The 20,651-nt window shown below is 37.7% G+C and overlaps 1 protein-coding gene across 2 annotated transcripts in view; it reads right to left on the reverse strand.

Moving 5' to 3' along the window:
* ERC1 (ELKS/RAB6-interacting/CAST family member 1) overlaps positions 1 to 20,651 on the reverse strand; it is a 394,109-nt gene that overhangs the window by 230,953 nt on the left and 142,505 nt on the right. For both annotated transcript variants that reach the window (XM_082665275.1, XM_082665274.1), the window contains exons 9-12: positions 15,171 to 15,308; positions 13,770 to 13,910; positions 12,684 to 12,824; positions 6,534 to 6,727 (exon numbers count right to left, since the gene is read on the reverse strand). In XM_082665275.1, coding sequence (XP_082521401.1) covers positions 6,534 to 6,727; positions 12,684 to 12,824; positions 13,770 to 13,910; positions 15,171 to 15,308 — 614 coding nt within the window. The remainder of the gene's footprint in view (positions 1 to 6,533; positions 6,728 to 12,683; positions 12,825 to 13,769; positions 13,911 to 15,170; positions 15,309 to 20,651) is intronic.

Here is a 20,651-nt window from a genome sequence, read left to right on the forward strand (position 1 = left end):
GACAGAAGAGGAGAGAGGTTATCTATACTTTTGTTTAACCTGCAGATAGAAAAGTAATCCTATTGAATTATATTAAATAAGAATACTTAATGCATATGCATTTACTTATATTTTTACTGAAAGAAAAGCATATGTGCAATGGTAAACATATTACAAACATATAGAAGAAACAAATATAAAAATATATTCAATATCACAAACAAGGGTATAAGGGACTATTAAATCTCCATCTGTTTGATGAAAGGTCTGAATGTGCGGGGGATGGGAAGATAAAAAGGGAAGAAATGTGGGATGATTAGACAGTAAAATGAGAAACGAGCTGTGTCCCTATGTTTTAACGTATGTATTTATTGGGCCCACAACAATGTACAGTCTTAGGACAGAATGTGATAGATACTATAACAAAAGCACAAAAAAAAAAAATAAAAAGGACAGAGAAATTACTACCTAAGAGAGGTCAGTAAAGTTTTTTTTTCCCCAAAAAAAGATAACAATTAAAAGGGGTCAAATTCCCCCAAATGAATAAGGGGAAAGAAAATTTTGGTCAAAGAGAAAATACTCAGAAAAAGCAGATAACAAAAAAGCATTCATCTCCTAATTCTAAAGCCCAGTTTTAAAGAAAACAAAGAGTTAAATCTACTAATATCAGACCAAAAGTTGGAAATATCCTGTAAACTCTAAGCTTGCCAACACATTTTGAAAGATTTATAAAAAATAAAAATAACTCCATTTTCATTACATAAAATTTCAGATAGTAGTAAGCTTTAAAAGCAAATAAAAAAACTTAAAAGGTCACATCCTTGAGCCATGAGGATTTAAGCCTAGCAACTATCTTCCCTAAATTCTCCAAATACCACCAGAGAAGTACTTTCTCTTACACATGCACACGTGCAAATAACACCACAGACTAAATCTCACTCCTGGCATAATGGGAAAACGACCCCATTCTTTGTGTTCAAGCTCAGTTCATTATTTTGATCTTGAACTACAGAAGTATAGATTCCTCTCACTTACCAAAATGAGGTTAACAGTTACTGCTTTAGCAATTTAGACAGTTAATTCAGGGGCTAACTACCTTGAGCCTGAATTCTGAGCAAACTGGGGACACCCTTACTTTAAAAAAAACAAATCAAGCAGCTCCAAATCTTAGAATAGATCATATGCCAGTTTTTTAACAGAGCCAGTTGTTTACAAATCAGAATGTAGTTCCCTTGGAAGCATTGTAAATACAGGTTACGTTTTCTTGCTAGCCCACAAAATTTAAGTTTAATCATGATGTAAAAGCCTAGAACTAATAGTTCTAGATGAGGTCTGGAGAAGACAGCAAAGAAAATGAAAGCGACCATCACAAGGCAGAAAAACTAAGTTTCCTCCTAATATTATAACTACTTACAAGACTGGCCTCCAAATGTGTTTATGTACCTATACATATGTGTGTGTGTGTGTGTGTGTGTGTGTGTGTGTGTGTGTGTGTGTGTGTGTGTGTGTGTAAATAACAACACTGTTCCTGGTTCTCTTGCCTTTGTCAGAATAGTACCAATAGCAGCACACTATGCTGGCCTTCCCTCTCCATTTCACATCTCCATCTACGCTACAGTTCTAGGACCTAAAATTAGGAGCCTAGGATCCAAAACAACCTGCTAGCCTTCTATCCAAACAGCCTCTCAAGCCATTATCATTAATACTCGTCACAAAAATTAGAAGACCAGACCTAAGAGTCTGAAGTTCAACAAGAAGCCCCTCTTCTATAATAATTCTGTATCCTGGGGCACACATTAATTGAGTATGTTAAGTATTACTTCCCAGGAGAGCTCAACCAGACCGCAAATGGAAACGTCCTCACTGAAATTTCTAGGTCCCGGCAAGCTGTGGAAGAACGCCTCTGCCAGCCTGCAGAGGAAAAGTCCGCTCCTTGCTGGAGCTCTGGTCTTCTGAGGTTAGATGATAAACTCCCTTGAAGGCAGAGATTTTGTTTGTTTTGCTCCCTGTTGTGTCCCCAGAGCCCAGAACAGTGACCAGCAAATAAGAGCCTTCATAAGTAGAAAAATTAATTCATTAATTAATGAAGAAGGAAAGGGTATATTTTGTGGCAAAGAGAAGAGTGAGTTATGGAGAGAAAAACTAAACTCACAGATTGGCTACTATTCTCAAGGTCTTGATAACTACAAATCTTACTAACAGTTGTGTTTTTAGAGATGCATATTTAAAGGGAGAGTAACCAGGTAAAAGGAATAAGGAATAAAAAGAACTTTAGGACTTTCAAAGATTAAACATGTCTAAGAAAACATGTCCTTTCTTCTCATCTTTTAATCCCTCTTATAAATTTCAAAACACAACCCCAAATGAAATCTATATCCATTAAAATTCCAGTTTTTATATTCCCACAAATCAGGAAATATAGTAAACCCAAATTTCTTATAAATTATTTAGGTTATACAATATTATTCTTTACATCACTGAAAATTCCTAACTTTCATAAACCAAAGGCAATCCTTGATACCTAAATTATGTGAAAAATCAGAAGATGGGTGTCATTCTCCAAACATAAAAGTTTCTAAGTGGGATGCTGAATCTAATTTAAATAAACCTCACATTAGAGTAAATTGAGGATTTCTAATGCAAACACCAAACTCTGCAGATTTATTAGTGCTTCTGTATCAGAAAAAAAATGTAATAAAGCAAATACAGAAGCAAAATTATGCACGGGGGATAATGCTCCCAGTATCTGCCATGGCATGGGTGTTTAGCTAAAGGGACACGAGTGAAAGAGCAGACAAGAAGCAATTCTTTCAGGAGTCTGAAAAGATACTACTATCAGAATTTCATCAGCCTACATTACTAAACATTTTAAACATTATGCCAAAGAAAAGGCTATTCATCATGCATCTAAATAGAAACTATAACATGCTCACTTTAGAAGAGAAATATTCAATTTACATTTTGGGTTCCTCATGCTAATCTAAATCAATCTACTTATATAGCATGTCAATCTTTAGGTTTGTTTTTACTATTATTTTCTCCCTTAAAATCATCTGTGGAGACTATCCAGAACCACCAGGTGATGACTTTCTGGAAGTGTCAACCTGGGTAGGCTACAGCACCCAGTTGACTTAATCCAACACTAATCTAGATGTTGCTATGAAGGTATTTTGCAGACATTAAGTAACGCCTATAATCCATTTAAGTAAAGGCAATTACTATCCCAGATGATCGAAGTGGGCATACCTCAATTCTTTGGAAGGCCCTAAAAGCAGGCTTCCCAAGGAAAGAAAAGAAATGCTGCCTGTGGACCACAGTTCTGGCCCACGCTCACGGGAGTTCTATCCTGCAGGTGATCTCCTCCTGACAGCTTTCCCATACACATTTCAGACTTGCTTAGCCAGCTGCTGACAATCACGCAAGACAATTCCTCGTAATAAATCTGATATATATATATCACATATATATAAATATATGTATGTATCTCTCCTACCGGTTCTGCCTCTCTGGTTGAACTCCAACTGATACACACCATAGTATGGAATATAAATTTAGAAATAGTACTTCTTAGATTTAATTGGGAAAAACATTTTGTATTTTCAGATGTATGGGTAGGCCTACATAATCCTCGTTTTAAAATTGCAGTAGCTCAAGACACTGGTACAACACTAAATCATCTGACAGGAACTACTATTGTTCTGTAAGAGCAGTGTAAGGGACTATTTGTTTTTCTCAAGACCACAAAGAATAAGTCTGGGAATTCTTCATGATTTAATCTAAACCTATTAATATTGGAGAATCTTACATAAGTACTAGGAAATTTTAAAAGAATAATAGAATTTTCTTTAGCCCAATGATAACATTCTGCTGTCATTTTTGCACTTAGAAGGTTGCTGAACACGCGGTAAAAATGCATGCTACTTCCTGAATTAGGGTGTGGCACCACAGCTGCATCGCCCGAGAGGCTACTGCTTAAAGGGCACCCCAGCAAAAGAACCACCACACAAGAGATGGGCTAGACATCAAGAATAAGACAATTATATCCAACAATATCAGAATCTTACCAGAGAGAACACATACTTTACCCACAAGCAATGGACCTAAGAGGTACTGTTCAACTGGATATATAACCGGCTGGTCTTTAATTCTGATCAAGCAAAACCCCCAGCAAGCCCCAGCAGCAGCAGGAGTGGCAGCAGCAACTCCTCTAGTACAGAACTGTAGCCTTACTTAACACTCACTTGCCCAGGAAGTCCCAAACAAATCCCCCTGACAGTTCAGGGACAGAAACGTGGCGTGGAAGGTACAAAGTGCGGGAGGCTGGCTTTCTGAGGAACAGCATGGCCAAGAGGGATATGAACACAGACAGACACAGAGACCAAAACCCCAATGGAATAGAACCAGGATAAGACAAGCCAAAAGAAAGGTGAAGAAACTCAGATGATAAATGACAGGGAGACAGACACCCACACACAGGAAACAGTGGAATAGCAACATAAGAAGCAAATGGTTAGTAAGAAACACAGCAGCCACACATACGCAGCTCAGTACTAAAAATCTGGGAAGAAAAGGCATAAAATAATTCCAATCATCTTTTATTCCCATCTTAAACTATGCTGCTCAATAACAAATTACAAAGCCAGTAGCAATTGAGTTTTTAAAACTGTTTCTTTTCTTGGTAGCCAAGAAATTGTGTCGAATCTTAAAATAAGATTACAATGTTACATGACCAGAGGACAAAATTCTATAGTACTTTTTCAAATTTATAAGTAATATTCTGTGGAAAGAACAGATCATTTACAACTCTTTCCCAAAATGTGAGAAATATAATGGCTAATAAAAGCTATCTGGTGTGCTTTGGATACAAATACAGATTTAATTCTATTTCTTACTCTCGTTCAAATCACGTCCATCTCCCCAAATCAGTATTGGGTCCAAAAATGAATTGAAACATTTTTCAAGCAAGGTATCTGTAATAGCAAGCAATAATTTCAATGCAGAGCTCTAATAAAAAAAATCAAACTGAAAAATAAAACTTTATCAAGAAATTTCTTTTCTGAAATACTGAAATACATTTAGTGGGAAGTCACTAATCCATCAGAAGTATCGTATTTTAAAATCTATGGAATTAAGATTTGAATAAAAGTCTGATTTCAAAAAACATTAAAAATATAAAAATAAATAAAATCTATGAAATACTGCTGTTGATTTCAGGGTGACACAAAAGCAAAGAAAGGCATGTACTCATATAAGTATGTAAGGAGAGAGTGTGTGTGTGTGTGTGTGTGTGTGTGTGTGCATACACACGTGTGCGGGGGTTAAAGATGCAGTGCAAACAGGGAAGACGTACAAAAACCATACATAATCTAATCTTGAGACTCTGATAACTTGTTAATTCTGATTTAAAGAACTTTATCCACCCATCTTATCCAGAACCAGACCAGAAAACATGAATAGAGTTAAGACCAAAATAAGAGGAAACAAATGAGTAGGTGATCAGCTCATTTATTCATACTTTCAACTTAGTGAAGAAGAATTGTGAGCGTTGGACTTTATCCTTTTCGTTTTTTGAAAATCAAAATTCTATGGTTACAGAACAAGAGGAAAAAATTACTTCTAGGGGAAAATATCAAGTCTACCAATATCCTAAAAATTTAAAACTTAGTAAACAACTTATGAAAGTATTCTACTACCTCCCAACATTCAAGAGTATGAAAATAAAATACTTCTATGAATCAGGCTCAAAGGAGTCACACGGATTAATGACTTCATTCTGTCACTGCCAGTCTCTCTGACTGTTCAGAATACAGTGATTAATGCAGTTCTACTGGAAGAACTATTTCTATGCACTTGTGAATTTATGTTAAATACATGGTGTAAAGAAAGAGGCCAAGAGGCATACGCTTTATCTTTAGTACAAAATACCCTAACAAGAAAAAAAGGCAAAGAAAATTCCAAGAGAGCTATCTGGCTGGTTCTGTTTAAACAAAGCTCATTTTGAAGAAGTCAAAGTCAGAGATCAAAAAAAAAATCACATCCAAGTCTCCTAAATTGTCCTCAAAATGTCCCTCCTTCTAAATTTGACCTATGTACCAATGTAATAGCTTGCTTCTCCACAATACAGAGTCTAAAAATTCACAGCCCAAAAGAGCAACAGCTCAACATAAAAGGTCTAAACCAATTAAAAATTTTAACTCCTTGAACTTGAGGTTCATTTGTTCCTTAAACAGATAAATAAATAATTAGAGAGCAAGTGGCTATCTGCACTCTCTTGATTAACCAGTAGAAAACTTTAATTTCTTAATCAATGAATACTTTCTCTTTCCAATCAATGATGCTGAAGTCCATGGCTTTCCCAGTCTATTCCCACTCTGTGTTGCCGTTCAGAGACTGCAACAATGAAGTTACACTGACTTAGAATAAAAGGTAGGTAATAAAGTCAATTCAGAGAGGCAGATATATTGGAAAAATATGTCCTGAAAAGTACATAGTTTTAAAACCATCCTTCAACCTTTCTAACATAGAGAGTGCCTCTTCAGCTTCCCTTTCCTTACCTTTCCAACTCAGCAATCTTCTTATCTTTGTCATTCTTCTCATTTTCCACCTCCTTCAAGATTTCCAAGAGGCGGTCAACTTCTGCCTGGGCCTTGCTAGAGTCATCTTTGTACCTGGCAATCTCTCTCTCTAATTGCTGTATTCGATCACTCATCTCTGGACTGGCTCTGGCTTCCAGTGCTGCCTCGTGTGCCTACAAAGAAAATGTCCACATTCTATCAGATATACGTACAGTGGCAGTGGGCAAACCATGTCCCCAAAAGCCACCTATACTCCAATTTCAACAGGGTATTATCAAACATCTAATAGCTAGTCTCCAATTTATAAGGTTCTTCTCTGCTTAAATATTACATAGACAAAATATCACTACACAGTTACTTTTTTTTTTAATAACTGGAAGTTTGTACCTTTTGACCACCTCCACCCATCATACGAACACACACACACACACACACACACACACACACACAGCCCTCCATTTCTGACAACTACCAATCTGGTCTCTATCTATGAGTTCAGTGTTTGGTTGGTTTTTGGTTTTTACATTCCACATATAAGTGAGATCATACAGTATCTGTCTTTCTCTGTCTGACTTATTTCACTGCCCTGCTTTAGAGACAGACATGATAAAATAGTCAAATTCATTCAACATCTAGCAGAACTAAAAAAGCTGTATAAGACAGGTATATTGTTAATTAAGATCTCTGTGATCTACTTTCAAATTCCTGGGCATAGGTAACTTATTGATTCCATAAACAGTTACGTGTTAATGAATAAAACTAAAGCTGATTCCCAAATATAATTAATACATTGTTTTTATTCTATTATTATTTTAGATTTTATTCTAAACAGCAAAATTCATACAAATACCTTCATAAAACAAGAATGAGTAGGCCTGTTCCATACGGGAAACTACTGTAACTTCAGTTCCAACATGTAAAAAACTCAGAAGTCATCACTACCATTCTTACAAGAAAAAGTTGAAAAACAGAAAATCAATGACTTTTCTAGGACCTATCAGAGAACTGAGGTCACAGGAAAAATTACCCCTCCAACATCAAGAGACACTGGCAAACCCACAGAGCTGAAGCTGAGATCTGCTCACCTGGAGCAGAAGCTGTGAGCAGAAACACTTAAGTGGTAATTTTAAGGAACTGCTGGGGGCTGAGTGTGGACGTACAAGCAAACGAGTGAGAAAAGTCCCAGGGCCGGCGGTTTTAGGGGGGCCCATACTTTCATGCGCTTTAATCCAGGAACCACACCAGGGTCTCACAGTGAAGAGCCAACAAAAATCCCCTTGTGGTTCTGGCTGCAGGAGGGGAAGAGTAACAACTGTGAAATATGCCCAAAGCATACTGTATCCAAAGACAGACCCTCAGGAGTAAAAATTTTAACAGAGCTTTATCCCACCTAGGGAAAGGGCATTTCTCCCACTCTAGCCCCTGCTAGTAAAAAATAAGACTCATATATTTGACACAGATGTTGGAATTATCAGACAGGGAATTTAAAGTAACTACGATAAATAGCTAAAGGCACAGGACTTCCCTGATGGTCCAGTGGTTAAGAATCCGCCTTCCAGTGCAGGGGACACGGGTTTGATCCCTGGTCAGGGAACTAAGATCCCACATGCCACAGGGCAACTAAGCCCGTGCACCGCAACTACTGAGCCTCCGCGCCTCAGCTAGAGAGCCTGCATACCACAAACAACAGAGCCCATGTGCTCTGGAGCCCATGCGCCACAACTAGAGAGCCCACGCAACACAATGAAGATCCCGCGCGCCACAAGTAAGACCCAACTCAGCCAAATAAATAAATAAATAAAATATTTTTTAAAAATAGTTAAAGGCACTAAGGGGAAAAGGAGACAACACCCAAGAATAGAGACGCAATGTAAGCAGAGAAATGGACACTCCAAGGAAGAATGAGAAGGAAATGCCACATATTAAAAACCTGTAAGATCTTGCTTATAATGTAGAATCTAAAAACGGTGAACTCATAAAAGCAGAGCGTAGAAGGGTGGTTGCCAGGGGCTGGGGGTGGGGGAAATGGGAAGATGTTGGTCAAAGTGCACAAACTTTCAGTTATAAGATGAATAAGTCCTGGGGATCTAACATATAGGATATTGACTCTAGTTAACAATGCTGTGTTGCATACTTGAAATTTGCTAATACAACTTAAGAAGTGTTGTCAACAACCTAAGTGTCCATCAGTGGATGAATGGATACGAAAATGTGGTATGTACATATGTATGTATGTATACACACACAGGAATATTACTCAGCCATAAAAAGGGGGAAAGTCTTTTCATTTGCCGCAATATGGATGAACCTGAGAACATGCTAAGTGAGAGAAGTCAGACAGAGTAGATAAATATCATTATGATTGCACTTATATATGGAATCTAAAACAAAAACAAAAAGACCAAGCTCATAGATACGGAGAAAAGACCGGTAGCCTGCCAGAAGTGGGGAGTCAGAGGTGGACGACATGGGTGAAGGTGACCAGAAGGTACACATTTCCAGTTACAAAACAGTAAGTCCTGGGGATGTGATGTACAGCATGGTGACTATAAATACGTGCTGCACATGTGAAAGTTGCTAAGAGAATAAATCTTAAAAGTTCTCACGGGCTTCCCTGGTGGCGCAGTGGTTGAGAGTCTGCCTGCTGATGCAGGGGAGACGGGTTCGTGCCCCGGTCCAGGAGGATCCCACACACCGCGGAGCGGCTGGGCCCGTGAGCCATGGCCAATGAGCCTGCGCGTCCGGAGCCTGTGCTCCGCAACGGGAGAGGCCACAACAGTGAGAGGCCCGCATACCACAAAAAAAAAAAAAAAAGTTCTCATCACAAGAAAAAAAATTATAACTATGTATATTGATGGATGTTCAATAGATTTACTGTGGTGATGATTTTGCAATATATACAAATATTGAGTTGTTACGTTGTACACCAGAAACTAATAAAATGTTATATGTCAATTATACTACAATTTTTAAAAAGTGTTCTCACCACACACAGGAAAGAAGGTAACTATTTAAGGTTGATGAATGTGTTAATTAGCTTGATTGTGGTAACCATTTCACAATGCATACACAGATTAAAGCATCATGTTGCACACCTTAAATATATACAATTTCTGGCATTGAAAAAGCTGAGGAAAAAGAAAAGAGTGAAAATGTATATTGCAAACTCTAGAGCAACGTATATTTAGGTTGGAGGAGGGCATTGTGGGAACAGTATAATAGGAAAACATCACTAATTAATTAAAATGAAAAGTTACAGTCTTCCAGAATGAAAGAAGGGAAAATATGAAAAGTAAAATGGCAATTAGTAGAAAAACAAGTAATAAATCAGAGTAGGGGGAAGCCACCAAGTCCTCTACCCAAAGGTAACTTGATTTTTTCTCATGAACCTAAACATAAAGTTTAAGAGATCATAAAAATGACCAGCTATAGAAGTATCATGATAACAAGGAGATTAAAAATAAACAAAGAGGGGCTTCCCTGGTGGCCCAGTGGTTGAGAGTCTGCCTGCCTATGCAGGGGACACGGGTTCGTGCCCTGGTCCGGGAAGATTCCACATGCCGCAGAGCGTCTGGGCCCGTGAGCCGTGGCCGCTGGGCCTGCGCGTCCAAAGCCTGTGCTCCACCACGGGAGAGGCCACAACAGTGAGAGGCCCGCGTACCACAAAAAAAAATTTAAAAATAAAATAAACAGAGAAAATGTGGGATTGTCATAAATAGGTGAGTTTGGAATATTAGTGAATAACATTTATTACTCTTGACAGTTACTGCTCAGTTTCATAATCCTAAATACATCTAACGTCTTATCTTCAATATTCCAGTATTAAATAGAAAATTACTTCCACTTATTTAGTGCGGGGGAAAAAAGTCAATTACCAAATCTGAATTAGTTAATCTCAAAAAAAGTATTTTCCTACTTATTCAAAAGTAACTTTAAGCTACTGGATTTTCTTCCTTTCCTTAGCTTAAGAATACGACTTCATTTCTGGCATACCCTAAATAATGATTCATCACGAGGTGTTCATGCTGAACACACCCAATGTATGGAAAAAGAACAGCACCAAGTCTCAAGACTAGGCTGGGCCCCCTTTTCATCAGTAACCACATGAACTGGACCCAGTTAATCAGAGTTGGTAACTCAGAGATAATAAGCATGAAAGTGCTTTGAAAACTACCAACTGCCATGTAAAGATTAGAGAGGAATAAATCAATGAAGTGGATAGTAAACACCTGCACCAAATTCTAATATTCACTGGTATGGTGACTATCACTGTTAAATTAGCTCTTTCCAGGAAGCCTAATGCTAGTAGAAGAAAAATATCAGATAATTGAGATTTTTACATTGTTGTCTTACATTTCATCTATAAAGGAGTTGCATATTTTAATCTTACTCTGAATTGCCAATTTTCTAAGAGTTCGGGAACTCTCAGGAGTAGAGTAAAATCGGACAAGAACGCCAAGAGAATTAATCAAGGGATAAATGGTATTTTGAATTTTAGGAGATTATTACTCCACTGGTAAGTTATTCCATATGGACACTATAGAGTTTTCTACTATGCTGTTATTTAAAGCAAAGAAGGAACAGTAATCAAGACAGTATGGTACTGGCACAAAAACAGAAATACAGATCAATGGAAAAGGATAAAAAGCCCAGAGATAAACCCACGCACATATGGTCACCTTATTCTTGACAAAGGAGGCAAGAATACAGTGGAGAAAACACAGCCTCTTCGATAAGTGGTGCTGGGAAAACTGGACAGGTACATGTAAAAGAATGAAATCAGAACACTCCTTAACACCATATACAAAAATAAACTCAAAATGGGTTAAAGACCTAAATGTAAGGCCAGAAACGATCAAACTCTTAGAGGAAAACATAGGCAGAACACTCTATGACATAAATCACAGCAAGATCCTTTTTGACCCACCTCCTAGAGAAATGGAAATAAAAACAAAAATAAACAAATGGGACCTAGAAACTTAGAAGCTTTTGCACAGCAAGGGAAACCATAAAAAAGACGAAAAGACAACCCTCAGAATGGGAGAAAATATTTGCAAATGAAGCAACTGACAAAGGATTAATCTCCAAAATATACAAGCAGCTCATGCAGCTCAATATCAAAAAAACAAACAACCCAACCCAAAAATGGGCAGAAGACCTAAACAGACATTTCTCCAAAGAAGACATACAGATGGTCAACAAACACATGAAAGGATGCTCAACACCACTAATCATTCGAGAAATGCAAATCCAAACTACGATGAGGTGTCACGTCACACCGGTCAGAAGGGCCATCATCAAAAACTCTACAAACAATAAATGCTGCAGAGGGTGTGGAGAAAAGGGAACCCTCTTGCACTGCTGGTGGCAATGGGAACTGGTACAGCCACTATGGAGAACAGTATGGAGGTTCTTTAAAAAACTACAAATAGAACTACCATATGACCCAGCAATCCCACTACTGGGCATATACCCTGAGAAAACCATAATTCAAAAAAGAGTCATGTACCACAATGTTCATTGCAGCACTATTTACAATAGCCAGGACATGGAAGCAACCTAAGTGTCCATCGACAGATGAATGGATGAAGAAGATGTGGCTCATATATACAGTGGAATATTACTCAGCCATAAAAAGAAATGAAATTGAGTTATTTGTAGTGAGGTGGATGGACCTAGAGTCTGTCATACAGAGTGAAGTAAGTCAGAAAGAGAAAAACAAATACCGTATGCTAACACATATATATGGAATCTAAAAAAAAAACAAAAAAAAGGTTATGAAGAACCTAGGGGCAAGACAGGAATAAAGACGCAGATGTAGAGAATGGGCTTGAGGACACGGGGGGTGGGGAAGGGTAAGCTGGGACAAAGTGAGAGAGTGGCATGGACATATACACACTACCAAATGTAAAATAGATAGCTAGTGGGAAGCAGCGGCACAGCACAGGGAGATCAGCTCGGTTTTTTGTGACCCCCTAGAGGGGTGGGATAGGGAGGGTGGGAGGAAGATGCAAGAGGGAGGGGATATGGGGATATATGTATATGTATAGCTGATTCACTTTGTTTTAAAGCAGAAACTTTAAATAAATAAATAAAGCAAAGCAAGAAATTGGAAAAGTTTTCTTTAACCTTTTTCAACTGCGAGTCCATCTTCAGACACTCTTCCTTCTTCTGCTCCAAAGCAATTTCTAGTGTCTTAAGCCGTGAGTCCTTTTTCAGTCCTGCGGAAGCCAGGGAAGAAGCATGCTCTTTCAGATCCAAGAGTGAAGCCTGAAAGAAGCAACATACATCTAGAATAAATACTATTTATTAACGAAATGGAGATTTAAATTCTTAAATTTATTTTCCTGGTGGTTTTTTAGTTTCTTTCCATTAGCATATACTGACATATTTCCATTTCAAGAACATGAAATACAGAACAAAAACATTAGCTCTGGCTTTCAAGTCCTAACTAAAACAAAATGAATTCCCAAGAAATACTCACTGAATAGTGATTTAAAGAGCTCTACCAGTACATATCCATTCCCACAAAATAAATGGAAGTAGGTCAAGCTTTGTGAATGTAGGCAGTCAACCTTAGTAGCTACACTGACTTTTTTCTTCTCTTCTAATTTTGGAAGAAACATTCTATTAGAAACTTAAATTCCCATAAATTTTCCTAAAGATATTAGAAAGAAAACCCTGAGAATGCCCCTAAAGCTCATGATTATCTGATCACAAGGCATTAGGCATTTTTGCTATTTAGGTGACATCAACAAAGTTCTTCAAAAGCAAAATCAAAGTATATTAAGTCACCTAATTGGTCAACAATCGTTTAAGATTTCTCTGCCAATGTTGAGGTGATCGTTAAGAGCTGATGTAAATAGACTGTCCTCCTTGTTCATATTCCGTTCGTCTATCAGCTTCCTCACCATGAGCACAATATTTCTCCAAATGTAACTGGAGAAATACTGTTATTTTAGGATCTGTAAAATGTCATTAACAAGTAAGAAGCCAACTCATAACAGGTGGAAGAGGTAAGAGGTAAGACTTAGGAAATAAATGATTCAATCTACTATATCTCTGCAAAGCTTCCTGAAATAATCCCTGCTACAAGAAGATTCTTTAAATTTTCCAACAGATCGTTTTTTTATATGCATTCTGTAAACACCAACAACATATACACATAATGCACTGGCTAAGCAAACCAAATAATTCCATTTTGGTGATCTTGACCTCTTTCTCTGAGAGGTCGCCTTGCAATAGGCTGACTTTTTCTTTCAGGTCTTTAAGATCTTTTTTGTAGTTATCAATTTCCTCCTGCTTTTCTCGCTCATCTCGGTCCCGCTGGTCCTTTAAGCGTTCGATTGTCCGCTCCTGATAAGAGAGCACATCAATACATGAGAAAATTCTTTTCATACTTCTATCATATGACTGCAATTCAGCTTCTAGCTGATAAAATTTCACACTTCCATCCTCCATTCAAAAGACAGTGAAAGGTTGTTAATAATTTACCTTTTAAAGAATTCAACCTTCCAACCTATCTTGCCCTAACATACATCTGGTTTTGTTCTTTTGATTCCCCTAGGTTTCTTTTCCTATAACCTTAATTAGTATTAGATGTCCCTAGAGTATTCTTTTGGAATAATCTCATTTATTCAAATCCCAAGCAACAAAAAGCTTATACATATACCCTAAGGACAATAAGTAGCAAATATTTCTTTTCTATATATAATTCACATGTTGCCTACAAAGCAATGGAAACAACTCACAACTCACACAGCAAAAAGGAGGAGGTTGGAGAGATTATGATTTGTTGAGCTTAAAGCATAAAGAAGGATAAAGAAAAGAGAAACCATTAAAACTTCTATCAACAGATACTCAGGAAGTTTGAAAGTTGAAGCAATTTAAGTATATTTATGGGTATTATTTCTGAATATATTTGGGGATCAAGCCTTGATCCCTGGGCAGGAAGCCTGAAACATTCTGAGTTCAAGAGGCTTAAGGAACAGTAACCCTATTCCCTAAAGAAAAAATAATAAGAAGAACAATCCAATTAAAATGCCCCACCAAGAGTCCTTAAACCTCCTCCAAGACATTAACACTTGTCATGTTGGGCCACTTCTTATTTAGTCAACCATTCCTGAAAAAAACTAGGTTTGCTCATGAAGGCAAAATGAAGTGGCAAGGCCACGACTAGAAAAACACCAAGTACACTGTATTAATAACTAAAACCCACGAATATATTAGATCCCAATGCAGCACAGTAAACGAGAACTAATGTTGCCTCCTGATGGTCAGTGTCTGACATTCCCACATCACTGAATTCTAGCTGACCATACACATAAAAAGAAGATAGTAAACAGGGAGCACATGGCTGATTCTTTAGAAACTTCAGCCACTGCCCTCCAGTACGGAATCCATCCTGCCTAGCAACAGATGCTTAAATTGGCAACAACAAAACGCATCTTCTTTCCCTTACACTGGGTACGTCAGCAACAGTACAGGCAGCTCTTTTCCCTTTTGCCAACGCGACTTCTTCTGTCTTCTCTATCAAGTCTCATCACTAAAGTGACTTTCAGATTAATGGGAAAGCAGAAGCAATGTGTCTGTGAGGAGTCTGGGCCAGTCACCCACCTTCTCGGCAAGGGCCTCCTCCAAGGTAGTCAAGGCGGTGTCAGTGTTGGTGGTGTCAGCCTGCAAGGATCTGACTCGCTCCTTCAAGCTGCTCATCTGCTTTTCCTTATCTCTAAGTTGCTCTTGGAGATTTTCAATCTGAGTTGTGTACACACATTTAAGGGGGGGAAAAAAAGGAAATTAAGAGAAATACAAACAGTCACAATAAAAATCATTTTAAGTTGGAAACAGGTAGATCAGGGTTGTCAGTGTGTGCTCTGTAGAAATAATTTAACCCTAAGGGTCTTAGAACTTCATGCAAAGCTTTAAACTGAGAATTTATAGCCAGAAGAAAGAAAAGACATACACATGGGTATGGTCATACATGCAGAGTCATAAATCTCTATAAAGAAATAAGGGAAGTAGCTAGGGAGAAAAGACCCAACATATAGGGATGGGGATAAAGGGTCTTAAGACCTACAGAGAGGAAAGCCATGAGAAACTGGATTACTTCCAAACCAACAGTGCAAATGCCCAGAGAGATTCCTTTAAAAAATGCTGAGGGAGGACAGCAAATTGAACAGCTGTACGCTAAGAAAAACAAATCAGCTGTAAAAAGGAAAAACTGTTCTTAAATGCTAGTGTTCAAGTTAGGTTTTTATATCATCTTTTATTTGAACAGCAAGCATTTTCAATGAAATTTATTATTATAGTTATTCATTCCTTTATATACACTAGTACGCATTCATTTACTCGAAAAACTATTGGTGAATTCTCTATTCTATGCCAGGCACTAGTGACACAAAAGAAAATGAACAGACCCATTTTCATTACAAGATGGGAAGGGGACTTTATGCAGCTGAATCCAAGCTATGGATGGCCTTCCATGCCATCCTAACGAGCACACATTTTACTCTAGACAGATGCGAACTATTAGGGACTTTTAAGCAAAGAAATGGTCCGGTCAGTTCTGTATTTCAGACTGATAATTCTGACAGCTGTGGAGAAGATATTCAATATCTATGGGGAGTTACGTAGAGACATGGAAACTGCTAGGAGATCGTATCAATTCAGGTAAGAGAGTTTGGAAACTAAATGAGCTAAGAGAGATGGAAAACAGGGGATGGGTTTGTGAAACAGTGTGGAAACAGCATTTTATCACTAGGGAGACTCCCGTACACACAATGAAAAATAGTAAGCAAAAATATGGAGGAACTGTAGAGAGATATTCTTAATAAGCAAAAGGAAAATAAGACAACTATTCTAAAACTCACAAACTTCATTCTTTCATTCAGCTACGTGCTAGGCAGTTTTCTAGGTGTTGAGGATACAGAATTAATCCAAACAGACAAAAATCCCTACCCTCAAAGAGCTTAACCCTAATACGGTAGACAAGGAATGAATGAATGAAATGAACATAGTATGTAGGATGGTGCTAAGTCCTACGGAGAAAAATGAAGCAGGAGAATATTATATCATCAACTACTCTTGAACTAGCTGGTTTATTTCACATGGCTTTCAAAAAGCAACGTAAATGTTATCTGCTTTGGGACGACTTTCTTGCTCTTACCTCCATGACAATAAGATGGCCACAGTCTGTATGCCATCACACATGAACAAAGTATTGATCTATATCATACATATACACATCTCCCATTCTTTTCTCTATCTATACATTTGTCTCCATTCTTCCATCTATCTATACATTATAGCATGAATCTCCAACCATATTGTTATTACTCATTCTATACACATCTCCACAAATAGACTGGATCTTACTCCTCTACCCCAGCTTTGTATCTTCATATCTGGCACACATCAGGTCTATAATAAATATTGGTTCATTAGTCGGTAATAATACATAAGCCTGGACTTTTATAAACTGTATTTAGGCACACACATAAACTTCTGCCAAGAAAAGAACTACAAAAGAACCTAAATCCAACCTTCATAATTCCTGCATCAATCCATTTAATATAAGCTCTTTAAGGGTCTGCTTCATTCCAAGCAGACCCTTCCAAGGGGAAGAAAAAAAGGTCCCTCTCTACAGTCCATGAGAATTCCACAGCAGAACAAATAAGCTAAGCGAAAAGATGCAGCGAACTCAGAATAGGGAACCATGAGTACTGTAAGGCTTGGATTTTCACTCTTTAACAAAGGAAGAATCCTACAGGTGAACCACTGAAATTGGCTCCAGTCTTTTCTATGCCAATAAAGTCCAAAGCATACTGTGAGAGAAAAGACCATCACATATGGGAAGCATTAGTTTCCTTTAGTTTAATCAGACACTCCTATTGGAATCTCATATGGATCAATACTTATGTAAATTCACAACCACTAAAGAGATTTTGCCACTTAAAAGTCGAGTACTCCATAACATACAGAAGCCAATGCCCTGGTGTTTACATGTGTAACCAGCTGTGCGGGTCACCTTAGTTGCTGACATATAAACCTTATACAAAAAAAAAATATATCATTTTGTTGATTAGACTTTTTTTTTACCAAGAAAGAGCAGTACAACCACCTTTTTTAAAAAATAAAATTTCATAGAACCAATCAAGTTTTACATACAAGAAAACAGAGATTTGTTTTATGAGCCCACCTAGTATACAAACAGCCCTTACATGCATAATAAGGATTATACCCTTCTTTCTCCTCCATCATCAGCATCTATGAAAAAATTAAGATGTTAACTGTTAACAATTCCACTTGTATAATTTGTATGTAGTCCAACTCTTAAAGGGATCCATTATTCTTTGCCAGCAAAAACAAAAAAAAACAAACAAACCAACAAACAAAAAGACTTTTCCTGATATACTCAGGTGCAGAAGCTGCTAAACCAGGTAAAATCCCCATTAACAAGTTCTCCCTAAGCTACTTTCTTATCCAATTACCCAGCTGTCTAAACTGTTGAGTTGGAGGGGAGGAAGACGATGCCTATTCCTGGAGAGCAGAAATAGCCATTCCACGGCGAAGAAAGGGCAGCGCTCACTAGAGCTGTCTCCTTTGGGCAAGCTGCTATCGGCAAGGAAGACTTGCAGTAGATGCAGATGTGTGCAAACCAGCTGCAAGAGCATTAACCCAAAAGAGGCTCTGTGTGGTGAGTGGTAGGATGGGTGTGTACAAAGTACTTTCCATTTACCCAGCATCATGATGGACAGCAGCTGAATCCTACTGAAAACTCCTTTTATATATCCTCACTTTGGTTGTGACTCAAAATCGTGATTTTGTGATCAAGGCTCTCTGGGTTCAGACACGTTGCTAACCAAGGGGTGTATGAATGCTATCATATTAATCTTGCCATTATTCTCTTCTTTTAACTAATCCAATATAGAGGCTGTGAAAACTGTTCACCCTAATAGTCCCATATCACACCATTTCAGTATTTACTATGCAATTTCTATAAAATATATAGTGGAAATCCCATTCTATACCAAGTTCAATTATCCACAGGATCTAAAATATACTATTTACAAAAGCTTTGAATCTAACAGCTAAGAGAAAAACTGGATCAGTTATGCACATACTTGACTATTAATGATAAAGATGACTGTTTCAGAATCATGCTAAGTGGAAAAATACTCCTTTAAATATGCTCAGAATATGTACCCCCAAAAAAGAGGAAAACTTTCCATTTTGTAGAAACAGAAACCACAGAATCTCTAGAATGGCAATATGATAAAAACAACAAGAAATTACTCGTGATCGGGGTGGTGGAGGAGGCAGAGGCAGTGGCGACATGAGGGGCCACTAACACTAACAGAGAGTGTGGTATGTGTCAGGCACTGTTTTCAGAAATTTATGTATAACAGCTATTGAAGCTCCACCACAAGACTATAATTATTAGGCAATCTAGCTCCAGAATTGTACTCTTAATCACTGTGCTATAAATAATATGTTCTATGATGGGGGGGAAAAAAAGAAAGAAAAGAAGAATCACACAAAGATGTCTCAAGCATCTTTCCATAAACGATTCCTCGTTATTAAGTAGTGTTTATCAATAAACACAATGTTATTACTACGGTCACATATGAAAATACTCTCCCCTACAGAAGCAAAGGTGGAAGCGTGGAGCATCTTCCATGTACTTCCGTGTACAGTCACACATAACACAGTAAAGCTGGTGGGCAGAACCAAAGGCACTTGATATCAGGATCAGTGTCATGATAGTATTAGGACAGTCTGTTTAGCCTTTCAAGGGGTAGAAGGAGGCTAGTTTATTTATACACACGGACTAAGGAGCACTTAACAATAGCTAAAAAAGCTTTTCTTCTTTTACTTTAATAACTTATACTTAATAATATTGAAAATAAAAAATTGTTGCAGAAAATGACGTATTTTATAATTCTATGGGCTCTTCCTACTTTATGCATAACCGATCTGTATTAAGAAGAAATCATTAAGCAGCTATTAACATGTATTCAATTTCTGCATGAGTAAAATTGTGTAGAGATCGAAGGAATTGGTGTTTATTCTATATATGTGTCCCTGGCGATAAATAGGGAGGGGGAGGGTCAATCAGGTTTACACATACAGCCTAAAATCATAGAGAAGAACTTAAGAGTGAAGAATTCAAGAAGGAAACACTTTTTAAATAACTATTTAGAGAAAGAAGGCGTTTTCCTTAAAATAACCTCTCTAATTAGAGTATAACTCTGTTAACTGGGCTAGAAAGAAAATAGAAATAATTATTACATTAAATAGAGCCTTTCTTCTCCTCGTACAATTTTTATTTTACAAAGAGAGAAAAACTGATGAAAGGAAGACTAATGCAGAATGCATGCTGCACGCGAATCCATCAAATCTGCACACCAGCTCCACACTGGCACGGATTTCTTAACATCTTTTGTTTTGTTTTTTATCAGCATTGCCAGTTGTCAGAAACTATCATGGTTCAACGTGGGTGATTTATTCCTAGTCAAGTGGAACTGATTACTCTGCTGCTGAGGCCCTAATCACTGAGCAAACGTAGAAGGGGCTTCCTATAGGACGTAGTTCTAAGGACAAGAAATCCCAAAATACTTCTTGCAGTCGCCTAGCTACTTGGAACATCATTTAAAGGAAAGAATTTTTTTGATGATGCCTCCAACACTTGTTCTAAGCAGCCATCAGTGTCAAATGTATTGTGGAAAGCAAGTTACTCAGAAAGGCTCTGACCTTTACCTTCTTGGTTAATAATACCTCTCAGTATCAGTGGTAAAAGTACAGGCTGGATGAACTGGTCATAATCAGCTGGCAAAAGAGATCTACAGTACTCAATGGGATCTAAAAAGGAAAAATTCACTAAGTCCCCTGATCTACGCAATAGTTTGTCTACCATCCTGCAGGCCTGTGAAATGTACTAACAAGGCACAACTATACTTTACCAAAATGATCAGGGTTTGCCAGACTGTACAGGCCTCTAAATTTTACTTGTCCAGTTATGTGTTTCCAATGATTAGAGGATACAAGAGTTAACAAAGTCATGTGGAACTCTAAGCAGTGTTTTAAACACAATTTAGG

This window comes from Grampus griseus (assembly GCF_964374135.1).
Source record: "Grampus griseus genome assembly, chromosome: 11".
Lineage (NCBI taxonomy): Eukaryota > Metazoa > Chordata > Mammalia > Artiodactyla > Delphinidae > Grampus > Grampus griseus.